Below are 13,773 nucleotides of genomic sequence, written 5' to 3'. Positions count from 1 at the left end.
GCTGAAAATGACTCAAATACTCCTTTGTCACTTCCACTGAAAGGATTTCATAGATTAATAATTGTAGCAGCCCCAAAGTCATCTGCTTATTTATACTAGATAAGAGTTAATGTGATAGTAAAAGGTAAAGGTATCCCCTGTGCAAGTACCGAGTCATGTCTGACCCTTGAGGTGACGCCCTCTAGCGTTTTCATGGCAGACTCAATACGGGGTGGTTTGCCAGTGCCTTCTCCAGTCATTACCGTTTACCCCCCAGCAAGCTGGATACTCATTTTACCAACCTCGGAAGGATGGAAGGCTGAGTCAACCTTGAGCCAGCTGCTGGGATTGAACTCCCAACCTCATGGGCAGAGCTTCAGACTGCATGTCTGCTGCCTTACTACTCTGCGCCACAAGAGGCTCTTAATGTGATAGAAGTAAGGAGTAAAAATGAACAAGGGGCACCACACCATAAGAAGTGCTTGTAGAAACAATTCAGTAAATCCCAGTGACTCCAGTTTGCTCAAGCATTTGAGTGAAGGAGTACAGGATTGACGAAAATAATCCAATCTCTCCTCTCAATTACTAGGCAATTAACTTGGAGGCAATTCTTCCTAGCATTAGCCATCACAGCTAAAATCCAAAGCCTGATTTATACATATCATTTAGTTTTTCAAAAAGGGAAGATATTTATCTTGGTCTTCCAATTTGGGATCAGTTTGCCCCATCACCACATCATTGTCTATAAGGTAAAGGTAAAGGTATCCCCTGTGCAAGCACTGGGTCATGTCTGACCCTTGGGGTGACGCCCTCTAGCGTTTTCATGGCAGACTCAACACGGGGTGGTTTGCCAGTGCCTTCCCCAGTCATTACCTTTTACCCCCCAGCAAGCTGGATACTCATTTTACCAACCTCGGAAGGATGGAAGGCTGAGTCAACCTTGAGCCAGCTGCTGGGATTGAACTCCCAGCCTCATGGGCAGAGCTTTCAGACTGCAGGCCTGCTGCCTTACCACTCTGCGCCACAAGAGGCTATAGCAGTTGAATAACTCAATGGAAGAAAATTTCCACATACCTAGTTGGGAAAAGCCACCTAAACGTCAATTTCCACATTGCATAATGGACCAACCTCACTTTTAGAGCATGTAAATTCAGACATAGGAAGTTCTAAAAATTGTTAATGCTAACTTAACCTGTAAGGACATTTGTTAAGAACTCTCCACCTGAAATTCTTTCAGGAACTCGAACAGAATTTGTTACCTCTTCTTAATGAGGTCCAGTGCAGAACCTATAAATTCATCCTTCATTTTCTGTAGCTTAGCTCCATAGCTGGATATATCTGTTGCTTCTAACAGCAGCGGACAGCAAGAAGATTGCGTTTCAGACACAAAGGACTGTCCAGTATGGTGAAGTTCTTCACTTAGTTGTTCTCCATCTAATTCCTGCTTGTCCCCTTCAGTAAAATTCTTCCCTCCCTCTGTAGGGCCAGCAGCAGACTGTAAAGGTGATCTTGGAATTGGGCTAGAACAAACAGGGTCCATTATCCTATCAGAACTTGTCATCTCACTATTACAGTCTCCTGCCACTGGCATATTCATCAGGCAGAAGCTTCTGTCCCAAGTGGATGAAGAATCTTGGTAGCTATTCAAGTCAGAAGCATTTTGAGTATTTTCATGGAACACATCATCATATTCATCTACAGTAGAAACAGTGTCTCTGGCAAGATCCTGCTGAGTATCTGCACAAAGATTCTGGCTTCTTTTTTCTTCCAGTTTTTGGGCCCCTTCCATTAAGTGTTTTGGTGCTTCATTACTACCACTTTGCAAATATGTTTCCTTGATTCTCATTCTCTTGAACTCCTCAAAAGTGGGTATGTACAGCCGTTCTTTGCAGTCTGCTTTCCTGCTCAGTTCCCCTTCTCCCTCACAACCTTTTAGGGATCCAGTGGTTTGGGATTTGACCATCTCCTGGCCTTCACTGGCACAATGAATAGCTAAGTTGGGTGAACTGTTCTGTCTCCTGAAGTTCAGCCTTCGCTGAACTTCTTGTTTGATGTCTTCTGGACTGGTCAGCCTACGAGAAAAATAACGACGATGTTTCCCTAGGGCCATCCATGGCCCATGGGCAAGGGCAGCGTGCTGCACAAATATGGTGCAACAGTTGACTGAACATCCATTCTTATATTGCTGGCATGCCTGGCATTCTGGACACTCCCTTGCAACCAGGTCATTCAAGGACATTTGAGGTCTGAGAGGCTTGCAAATCTCTGCAGTTTTAGTACTGTGGATCCTAAGTTTCTCCTTTAAGGTTTTTTTGGCATCCCCATCCGTGGACGAGGAAAAAAGCCATGGAGGCACTTTGGCACATGGGGAAAGGGCTACATCTCGCGCTGAAGGTGGTATTTGCTCGGACGGAAAAGTGAAGTGTCGGCAACATTTAGGTGAGCTGGGGACTGAGGCACCTTCCATGGAACACTTGGACCAATGTGCTATGCCTTTGTAATGGAAAATGAGTTCATTGTCTACATTCCCACAGTGGGGATGGCAACTTGACTCAGCCACTGAAGCCCAATGTAGATTCTCTACACTCTGGTAGAGATGTGACTCTGTATTGCTGTTTGCTTTGCCTACAGGATTAAGATCGCCAGTAAAAATCCGAGTGTCTAAGTTCTTCAGTGGATGCATGCTGCTAACTGAGAAATCCTTTAAGCCATGTTGTGCATACAGCTGATTATTCTGGCAGCTCAAAATCACCCGACAATGTTCCTGTCTCTCATCAATGTTGATGTATGTCATAGCAACCTGACATGGATGTTCTAACAGACTGATGATTTTAGAAGGGAGAGGACAAGAGGAGGTTGCTGGACTGCTCCAATAGTGCTTGGAAATCCTGCCCACGGACAGCAGGGCTCTGCTACCGGGATGTTCACGTTAAAATGCCAATATATCTCCCCAGTCATCGCTGTGGACTTGTGCGCCAAATGGAAACCTGGTAATGTAAAGAAGAAAAAACAGCTTACAGAAGAGTCCTGGCATTCAAGAGGCATAAGCTGTTATTTATTTATTATATTTATTATATTTATATTTATGCAGTGAGTGATAACAGAACTAGTACAAATGAAAGTGTCATTTAAAAAGTACAAGTGAAATGTCATTTTTAAAAGTGCAATATTGACTGAACATAACTAGCTGGACACAACAGCAGGAGACCCATGACTTCAAATGGGGTCCAATGGTGGCCTTGGCCCCGCCCTCGTGGAACACTCTCCCTGGAAGAGATCAGGGCCTTCCAGGACCTTCAACAGATCTGCATGGCCTATGGTTGAGGCCAGGAAATGCTGGCTTCCCTGCTTGAGAAACATCAATCCACCTAACATAAAATAATCCCACCTAAGGATTTTTAGGAGGCAACTTAAAGAATACAATTTTAACTTAAATTTATATAGGAACTTTTAAAATTATGTGAAGTTTATTATTTTGTATATTTTTTGTTGTTACCTGCCCTGAGCAAAATAGGAAGGGCAGTCTATAAAAATAAAGTATAAACCTACAATATAATTGAGTGTGCATACTTCCGACAATGCATTGAACATTCCAAAGCCTCCAGGCAGAGACCCACCCATGCCCAGAGATTTTGGAACGTTCAAGACGCAACCCCCACCACCAAAGTTTTGCCTGCAAAGGAGGGGATTATTTAAAGGTAGTATACTGCCATGTTAAAGCTGATAATGACAGCAATGGGTCAGTCATAAACAGCTGTAACATGGGATCTCCATGCCATTTAAATGGTCCCCCTCCCACCTTGGTAGGATGGTGGGGAGCATTTAAAGTAATCAAGCCCTACATTACAGCTGATCATGGCAGGCTTGCAAGGCTGTTGTGAAGCAGTTACACAGGGCCCATTCTCCTTTTAAATGCTCCCCCCTGCCTTGGCAGGCTGACAGGGAGGGTTTAAAGGCCCCAGACCCCACATTACAGCTGATCATGACAGCCCTGTTGCTGTCATGATCAGCTATTATATGGTCTACACTCCCTTTCAATACTGCCCCCTCCAACTTCATAGGTGGGGGGGAGTACTGAAAGGGAGCACTGGCAGTCTAGAATCTACTGTATTTTTTGCGCAATGGGCTTTACAGCTAATTATTAGTATTACTAGAGGCAAAGTCTGGTGCACCCAGGGAAACAACGGGTACTAGGATGCACACCTGCATGACCTTCCTGGGGGCTGGCTACATGGCAAAAGCTCCTGCCCACCCATGGACTCTTGAGGCTCCATCTCCACACCTCAAGGGACATTCCTGACTAAGGGATCACCAACCTCCAGGTGCAGCCTGGAAATATCTTCAGACTATGGAAATCAGCTCCCCAGGGGACAATGGTTGTTTTGGAGGGGGGGACTCTATAATGACAAATGATCTACAGGGTGCTGAAGATGAAAGGCCTTGCTTGGGAGGAGGAACTCTGTGGCACTGTGCCTCAGAGAGGTTGCAAGGATAGCAATCTCCAGTTAGGAACTGGGATTTTCTGGAATTGCAAGTCTTTTCTAGGCAACAGAGATCAATCCCCTGGTGAAAAGGGCTACTTGAGAGGGGGGACTCTCTGGCTTTGGATCCCATGGAGGTGCAGGAATGTCAGGCTTCAGGTGGGAAACAAAGAGAAATGTTGTGTGGCAGTAATTGCTAATACCAATAAACATCCAATAATTCATAAACTTGTCACAGTTTCTTCCTTCAATGAAAATATTTAACTGATAACAAAATTTGCTTGAAGAACTGAAAACCTTTCAGTCTGTATGTTCTTCAGTTCAGTTCAATAACAAGGTAAATCAAAAACAGTTGTATGTTATAATCCCACCCACATCAGCATTATTTTCCCTGCTGCAATTGCCTGTGATAGCCACCCTCAAAGCATTCCTTCCTACTGATTGCAAATTGCAAGCTTCACACAACTTTCTCATGAGGAAACATTCCCAGGGCAGAGACTTTTATTGACTGTCCTGTATCCCAGAGGGGGCCTCCCACAGCCCCCCACTCCATAAGGTGCTTGCTTGCACCCCCCACATGTCCTCTGAGTTGAAAGAGGCCAGTAGGCCAGGGCACCGCCTTTTCTACATCATGAATACAAATGAGGCTGTCTTATATTGAATCAGACCCACGGTCCATCCAAGTCATGCAAGAAAATGAGCTTCACTAAACTGTTTGTCAGAGTAGTGACATTGTTACTATATTTGTTACTACTGTCCCCTTCACCAGAACAACAGCAAGATAATGGTTCTGTGGCAGATTTCTTTATTTGGTTCCAGCAGCATCAAGAGGAGCACTCTGGTAGGGGAGCCACGTCTCTCCTTTCTCCTCTGAAGGAAACTGCAAAGTAGCAAGGACCAATATGTTCTGACTCCTCCCAACAAATATAGAGCAAAGTTAAACGGAATTCAGCTTCTGACCAGGGGAGGGAGGAGTATTCTATACTTTCTACTTCGGTCATGTTCAGTTTGTGGGGATAGGGGGAAAGGCCAATGCGGTCAGTTAGGCATGTGACTCTGGCTCTTTGCTCCATCTGCTGCAGGGTTTTAGTTAGCGCTGTGTCAGACAAATTGTGGATCAAGTTAATGGCTACTATTTGTTAACATCTCTTTTAAAAAATCTATAGAAATAAAGCTAAGAATTCCCCCCCTTTTTTTTTTTGGTGTACATTCACAATAACATAGATCCATCTTGGGAAATGTGTAGATGATCGTTCAGTGTATGTAATGGCAGAGACATAATCTAGATTGTGGCAAGCAATATCACAGCACAAAGCTTTTTCTGCCACATTCTGGAGTCTGGTACTGCAGCCAAGTATGGATATATAATCTGTTGGCCAATAATGAGTGACCCATGCATGCATTCATTGCTGCTTGCCCCTTTAAAATATGCAAAAGTGGGGCCCAATCTTGTCTTCATGGTCATTTTAGAAGGGGGAAACAGCAAATGATACATGAATGTGATCTTCCATTTACCATTCCTGTATTACACCACTGCTCCATGGACCTCAGGGTGACATGTATATGACAATTTAATTTATATCAAGGTGTCTCTTTCAATTATGTTCAGTGAAAATAAAGACCTGCCCAAGGCCATCAAATAAATTTCCTGTTGAACAGGGATTTGAATGTTGTCTTCTCAATGCCATTGTTCCAGTTACTTCACTAAAGCCATGCTCTGTATGTTTTTTTGGTCCAAGACAACCCAAATATAAAAATGTTTTTTCAAGAAGCCATTTTTAGAATCATAGCCTCTTGGGACTACAGCCACTGCAGTTGGCTCACCCAGAAACAGATGTGGTCCATTTAAAATATGCATGCATCAATTACTCATGTGCCTTCAATAATTATTCCACTCTCTCACATGGGCCTTATCCATTTGGAGAAGTTTTTGTAATACTTGGAACTCTTCTCCCCATTGCCTTAATCACTTGGGCTATGCTAGTCTCTCCAGGAAAGACCACAGTTAATGACACAAAGACTGAGCTTCTGTGATCAAACGTTATAAGTTGATCTGCCAGGAAAGAAAGACTGAAGACAGCATAAGAGGGGAACATTTAGCAGGGACAGAGATGGCTCATAGCAGCAATGGTGTAGAACTAATGATAAAAGGAGGGGGGAACTTATAAGTGAACACAATATTTTGCAGTCATCAGGGAGGCTTTTTCATCACCCCCAATGTGAACCTGACTTCATATCTAATAGTAGAACTATACTCAGAGGCAAGCCAGTCACTATGATCAGTGATCAGTGAGTGAATCAGCTTTCTGACTTTCTCCTTCTCCATGTGCATAAAACAGGCTGTCCAACATTTTTTTAACATAGACTGAGGTGGCCAAACTGTGGCTCTCCAGATGTCCATGGACTACAATTTCCATGAACCCCTGCCAGCACATACATGAGAACTGTAGTTTATGGACATGTGGAGAGCCACAGTTTGGATTTCACACTGATTTCACTTTTTGGAAAGTATCCACACAAATAATCTCCCATGCATCAATATGATGCTAAGTTTGGCTTGTAAGCTTTTCGAATGGGGCTCAAGTCTGGTGAGGGTCTGCTTTCCAGCACACAACCTTAACATGAACAGGTACATAGTACTGAGAGAGAACTATACTATATCAGTTAACTAAAGGTTTCAGTGCTTTTTGGCAAGCATTCAGGTTTCATTTACCTTCCTACCATCACCATAGCCAAAGCAGGTTTTAATTCCAATCACACTTTTCCATACATTTTCTGGACTTGGAAAGATGCAAGTAATCTTCATTGCTATTCAGAAGGCCTCCATCGTTCCCTCCCCCACCAAACAATCTGACGTATTTAGAGGATTAAGCTTTACTGGAATAAATTCCTCTCTAGTCTGCCTGCCTTACCAGAATTAGGAGAAACATCAACAGACTGAATAAAAACAAATAATAACAACAACAAGGGAGATGAAAATCTTGACGCAAATGAAAAAGCCTAATCAAGAAGACAAGAGCTTCTTCCATAGATAATCAGTGGCCTGAGATGCACTGAGATACCATAATTCAGTTATAAAGAGGGAATATATATAAGTACTTAGAAAAGATCTTGCAAATGCAGGGCAGGTAGTTTGCTGTGCCCACAGGGAAGCGTTGGCATAGAAATGGATGCTGGAGAGATTTGGTTTCTAGGAACTCTAGCCAGGAAGTCGTTCTTAAAGCCCTGCAGAAAGCTGCTTTGTTCGTATTTTCGCACTTCAGATGAAACCCCTACTTCCTCTCCCCTCCCTGTATACATAAGGAAGGAACACCAGGTCCATGGCACATTACCTCTCCCCAAATTGTTGCCTCCTTTTTTTACTTTCTGGAATAATAGCTCCTAATTATCTGAGTACAAAGTACCTTGTGATATAATGCCAAACTGGACTCCAGGGAGAAGAATGCAAGGACCAGAGGGACAAAGAATGGTTTTGTTTTAGCACTGACTGACAGTGGGCAAACAGAGCTTGACCTCATACCTTTTTAATGTCCACCGTTTAGACTTCTCGCATCTCAACTGTGAAGTGGTAGTGGGTTGGCATTACTTAGAATGTCCAGCAGGAAAACTTTAATATTATGGGTCTTTCCTCAAGATATTTAGCTTACATATCTAGCAAAAAAAGACTGCATCTGATATTCAGATGTCGATTTTACATAGTATGAAATGTATCTCCTGGGATAGCACTCTAAGGGCAGACAGAGACAGCTACATTTCTCCTACCAAAAGTCACTTGACTATTCCAGGTGAGAGAAGGACACATGGCAGTGGGAGACTTCCGTAATTGCTTGTCGCAAACCCACTCTACCATACAGATAGATGAGAACCACAGCACAGGGAGACAGAAAAAAAATTACTTAGTGGTAGGGAAACCAGACATCTGAATCCACATCCCCATTCTAGTATTCAGAGGACTTTGTTACATCCATATTTACTTTTATTTATTAGATTTTTATACCGCCCTTCCATATGGCTCAGAACAGTTTACATATACCATCACGGATGGTATATATACATGGAATGGCCTAACATGTAACATAGTCAAATATAACAATAATCTAAAAGTGGTTCTGAATAACACAATTTGAGTGACTTTAAACAAAAACAATATAACAGGAACTTAGCTAAGGCCTCCAGAGAGGTCAGACTGGTTCAGGCCATGGGCCCTGTGGATGTTATTTGGGTTTGGTCAGTTTCAGGCAAATGCCTGGTGGAGGAGCTTCCTTTTGCAAGCCCTGAAAAATTTTAAATGATCACTGGCAATAACACAGTTCCCAATCCTGTATTTGTCGTGATGTTCTATGTGAACTGCCGAGAGCCATATAGATGGGCGGTATAAAAATCTAGATAGATAGATAGATAGATAGATAGATCGATCGAAAGGAAGGAAGGAAGGAAGGAAGGAAGGAAGGAAGGAAGGAAGGAAGGAAGGAAGGAAGGAAGGAAGGAAGGAAGGAAGGAAGAAAGAAAGAAAGAAAGAAAGAAAGAAAGAAAGAAAGAAAGAAAGAAAGAAAGAAAGAAAGAAAGAAAGAAAGAAAGAAAGAAAGAAAGAAAGAAAGAAAGAAAGTGGAGAAGTGGGACGGGAGATACTATTTTCTTATACCTGGGGGCCGAGGAAACATTGAACATAGAAGTCAACAGTTCTGCACACCTTATAGCACTTATACAACTGAGACACAAGGAGGCTATGTGACTGGCCTAGAGACATTCTATGAGATTGGTCTGGGGAGTCTGGCATGAGGCTTACAAGTCTTACTACCCTCTTACAGAGCACCACTGTGCTGGAACAGTTTTTGAATCAGGACTATGTCAGTTTGATTTTTTCAGATGTTGCTCCTGGGATACCCTTGCCCATTTTAATGGTAAGATCAGCAAGAATTTCACACTTTTCAGAAATTTAGATAGGAGGGGGGAAAAAACCTCTACAAAACACAAGCATTCCTGTTCACAAATGCAAGTCAGTGAAGAGGTCAGTCTTCCTGGATTTTGTGCATATGCAACATTGTTCATTGGGACAATATTAAATTAGTTTGATGAAACAACAGACTGAAAAAGCATATCTGACAGGAAATACGCATGTCAGCAGGAGGTGAACAAAGGACAAAATTAATAAGTGAAACAAATGTAAATATTTGTTTTTTCAAAAGAGAGAATGGCAGTCTTTATAATGAAGTGTTTCACCAATGCTTGTGGGTAACACTGACAAACCCAGAATGCCACTAAAGAACAATCCATCCATCAATTATCATTCTTTACAGCTGCCAGTAATCTGAGATTTAAGAACATCTCATAAAGAATTTCATAACCAACCTAACACCATGGCCATTGATCAATCTAAACAACATTATTTTGCCTCTGAATGTAAGCAGATTTATTAAGAACAATAGTGAGCAACCAGGCATGCCAATAAACACAGACACTTTACTGGGTGAAAACTAAATTACTAGGAACCTAATACCCAATCCAATTCCCATTTGCCATGCATGTATTAATGTTTTGCAGTGTTGGTAAAAACTAGACTACATGTGCAGAACTGTGATGTGCAAGACATACTGGAAAAACCACTGCGAATTTTTTTTGTTATATAGCCACACACATATCCATGAAAATGACTCCTACCAAATTATTATAGTAAAATGATAAAAGTTCCTGCTTTTCCAAAGCCAAGAATCTCAGAGATGACCAAACCAAAGAGGCATGAGCTTTCTTTCTCCAGTTTGTTTGGGCATCGGTATGATCTGGACAAGAGCAATGAGAAATTTTACTATGTAGGAGGTGCAGATATGTGCCAATATGTAAAATATGTATGGCAAAATGTTCATCTACAACCACTCTTTGTGTCTCCTCAAACTGTATCTCATCCAACTGTGCACAACAGCAGCTTCTGATAAGGCAGATTAAAAAAAAAAAAACAATGGCTCTAGTAATTTTGTAAAACCATTGTATGACTTGGAATCTTGATCAACAAGCTGCAGCTTATTTACTAAAATACAAAATTTGCCAACATTCTGTTAACTTGGCACAGTTTCCTTCCTTTAAGCAGTTTATAGAAGATACATGCTGTAGATCAGAGCCGTTTCCCAGTACCATCATATCCCCGACTGTCCCACAAATTAAGCCTGCTTAAGCTTTGCATATCTGTGATCTACAAGAAGGCTTTATCAAGCAGGGGAAGGGTGGGGAGGCAAGCAAGGCCAGCTGGGCTTTCCCCTGGTTACTCCATTTATACGCTCAAGCTGCTAAAGCTTTGGCTGGTTACATACCACTATCTCAGCTGATCAGCCTCCTGTTTTTGCCTTTTGTCTAACTGTCTTAGAACCAAACTCGACATTACATACAGAACACAGAAATGCCAATAATGTTCCTCCCAACTGAAATGTTGCCTTGGGAGGCTGTGAATTTGATCAGAAGACCGTGGAGGGGGGAGGAGATGATATTTAACTCCTTCTCCACCAGCTGTTTCTCTTAATCACACCCTCCTTCTGGTGCTCCCCCCCCCCCCAAGTAGCTTGGAGGGGTTTTGATCGGATCAAATATGCAGCTTTCTATGGCCGCTTTTCTATTGGAAAAAAAAATAACTGGGTCCTTAATCATGGAGGAAACAGACTGAACTAAAAAACACTGAAATTAGACACAGTAATTGTGCCAGATAATTTCTCTGCCGACCTCTACGGTGCTTTCTAACAAAAGTCTTCTAAACACTATTACTGAGAATGAGTATAAGCTTGCAAAGCTGGAGTTGATGCATGAAACAATAAAGAATGAGATCAATATCAGCTTTGCAGTTCTAGGGATAAGTCTTATTGCCAGTACAATCCCCTTCCCCTCAAAGTAAGTGACATTATGGTAATATGGGGATCTAAGCACTTGATCTTATATCTGGTTTATCAGCACAGCAATGCAAAATACTAATATTTCAACCCATTTTTTTTTTACTTCTTGTTCACTTTTTATCTTGCTTGTTTACCTTACTTTCTGTCCATTTGGAGCATTAGCCATTCACATATTTTTTGTATCCCTTGGCACTGCAGATTGGCAGAAGGGAAAAGCTTTTGTGTAACATGCTGATCTTTAGACTTATGCCCCCCCGCAAGGCACTCCGCTCTGCGGGTATGAATTTACTGGTTGTCCCGGGCCCACAGGATGTTCACCTGGCCTCGACCCGGGCCAGGGCCTTTTTAGTCCTGGCCCCAACCTGGTGGAATGAGCTCCCAGAAGAGCTAAGGGCCCTGCGGGATCTACCAGCTTTCCACAGGGCCTGTAAGACGGAGCTCTTCCGCCAGGCATATGGTTGAGGCCAGGACAGCTCTCCCACTAATCCATCGGAGGATCCCCTCCAATATTGAGATCTCTAACATCGAGATCATGGTTAGAGCTATTGTATTGGTGCCACCCTCTTCTAAATATTATTGTCCCCACCAGGCTGAACTTGGGGGGAACTCAGGTAACTAAGATCAGAATTGTGACCACCGCCACTTATATGTTATATGTAACTTTTGTTGATGTTAATTGGGGGTTTTATGGGGATTTTATTGTGTTTTAACTATTTATGTTGTAAACCACCCTGAGACCTATTTGGAGAAGGGCGGTCTAAAAATTAAATAATAATAATAATAATAATAATAATAATAATAATAATAATAATAATAGACAGGCAGCAAAGGATACTAAATGTCTCACTTTGATAAAGCCTCAGTTAATCTAATTTGAACATATATGTCTCAGATATGTACTAAGAATGTGATGATAAGCTAGTAGTCAGAGTGAAAGCCATCATAGCTGGATTTAAGTCATATTTCTGTGCCATGCTATAAAAATGCTTCAAAAGCTATGACAGTGCAGGTTTCCATATACTGCTAACCCAGTTATGTTTTTCTGGGAAGACACAGCAGGTTCCTTTCACACTTAACCGGCAGACCATTATGCAGCTAGCTAGTAGAAAAGGGCCATTAACTGTTTCTATTTTTCTAGTTTCCCTTATACTCCAATGTGTCAGATAAGACTCTTGTTCATAACTGCGTCCCAGTTGGTTCATTTAAATCTCCTTGGTATGACTGTGGCTTAATCAAATCAGTCTAGAAGTTGTGATGGGGTAAAGCCTTCTAATTTCCACCCCCTTTCACCTATTCTCCCACACACAGGGAAGCTCCTTGGGGATCTGGACAGTCACACTCCCAACAACTGCTATTAACACGGCCTCCTGACCTGCTGACTGAAGAAGATGCGACCTGAAAGTAAGGTGTCCTTTGCCTGATGTGGGAATCCAACAGATGGGGCTATAGGCTGCTATACCTGATCCTGGAACAATCAAATGTAAACATAGACAATTTTCAAATTACTGTTCTAAACAGATGTTATTTGTTGTTGGCCTCATTTTGAGAAAAGAGATACAGGAACAGGGGTTTCATACAGCACATTTCCTTCCATTCATGAGCTGTCTCTGAAGCGCTATGTTCATTTCATTTCCTTTTCTCATCACGTGATCTTCGTCAGCTTTTAAAAAAAGTTTTGAGCGGTATAGTGATAAACCAATATAGCACTTCAGTGCTCTAATGGCACCATTAAGACACAATAAAAAGAAGCAGAACAAATTCTTTCTTTTATAAAATGGAAATGTTCTGAGACAGTTCCAGTATAACTGCCCACATCCCCTTAACTGCCTTTTGCTATCTGGAGATCACAGGGGGGTTTGGTCCATCTTAGAACTAATAGCCAGGGGAAAGGCAGCAGTTAGGCATCAGTTCTAGTGACTGTGATATTCAGTTGGTCAACTCTTGGCCAATATTTTTTTTTAAATAAAAGGCTGCACTCAGGTCTGACTTGGAACTGAGGAGAACAGAAGCTCAGAAAACTACTACTGTGATAGAAGCAAAAAAGTTCCTTTTATGATAGCTGAAAAACTTTGGATTCTTCTGCAATTGCAACATGTTCAGCATTTATCAAAACAAGATTGGTCGCTGGTTAGACAGGTGTCCCCAAAGGCAGTATCCCATTTAATGAATTCTTGCTGCTATGACAGTATTGACAGACAGATTCAAGATGGTTGAAGATTCAAAAAAATCCATAATAAAAACAAGGAGAAGCCAATATCTTTCCACAGATGGTGTGAATGGCACTGTCTAAATTATTTTTATAACATTTCATGCTCCTTAAAATAGACTATAATAAAGAGAGCATAAATAATAATGTGTTGTTATTATAAATAGTAATAACATGTGTATTTATGTATAAGCATGTGTGTCTATAACACATTTAGCTACTTTCTTTTTATCCC

At 41.8% G+C, this 13,773-nt stretch overlaps 1 protein-coding gene across 9 annotated transcripts in view; it reads right to left on the bottom strand.

Moving 5' to 3' along the window:
• LOC143829493 (uncharacterized) overlaps window positions 1–13,773 on the bottom strand; it is a 79,815-nt gene that overhangs the window by 19,502 nt on the left and 46,540 nt on the right. For all 9 annotated transcript variants that reach the window (XM_077320530.1, XM_077320529.1, XM_077320525.1 and 6 more), the window contains one exon: window positions 1,239–2,966. In XM_077320530.1, coding sequence (XP_077176645.1) covers window positions 1,239–2,773 — 1,535 coding nt within the window. In that variant the 5' untranslated portion in view covers window positions 2,774–2,966. The remainder of the gene's footprint in view (window positions 1–1,238; window positions 2,967–13,773) is intronic.

This window comes from Paroedura picta, chromosome 2 (assembly GCF_049243985.1).
Source record: "Paroedura picta isolate Pp20150507F chromosome 2, Ppicta_v3.0, whole genome shotgun sequence".
NCBI classification, from domain to species: domain Eukaryota; kingdom Metazoa; phylum Chordata; class Lepidosauria; order Squamata; family Gekkonidae; genus Paroedura; species Paroedura picta.
Note: the sequence above shows the minus strand (reverse complement) of the source record. Positions and strands in the feature narration are given on the sequence as shown.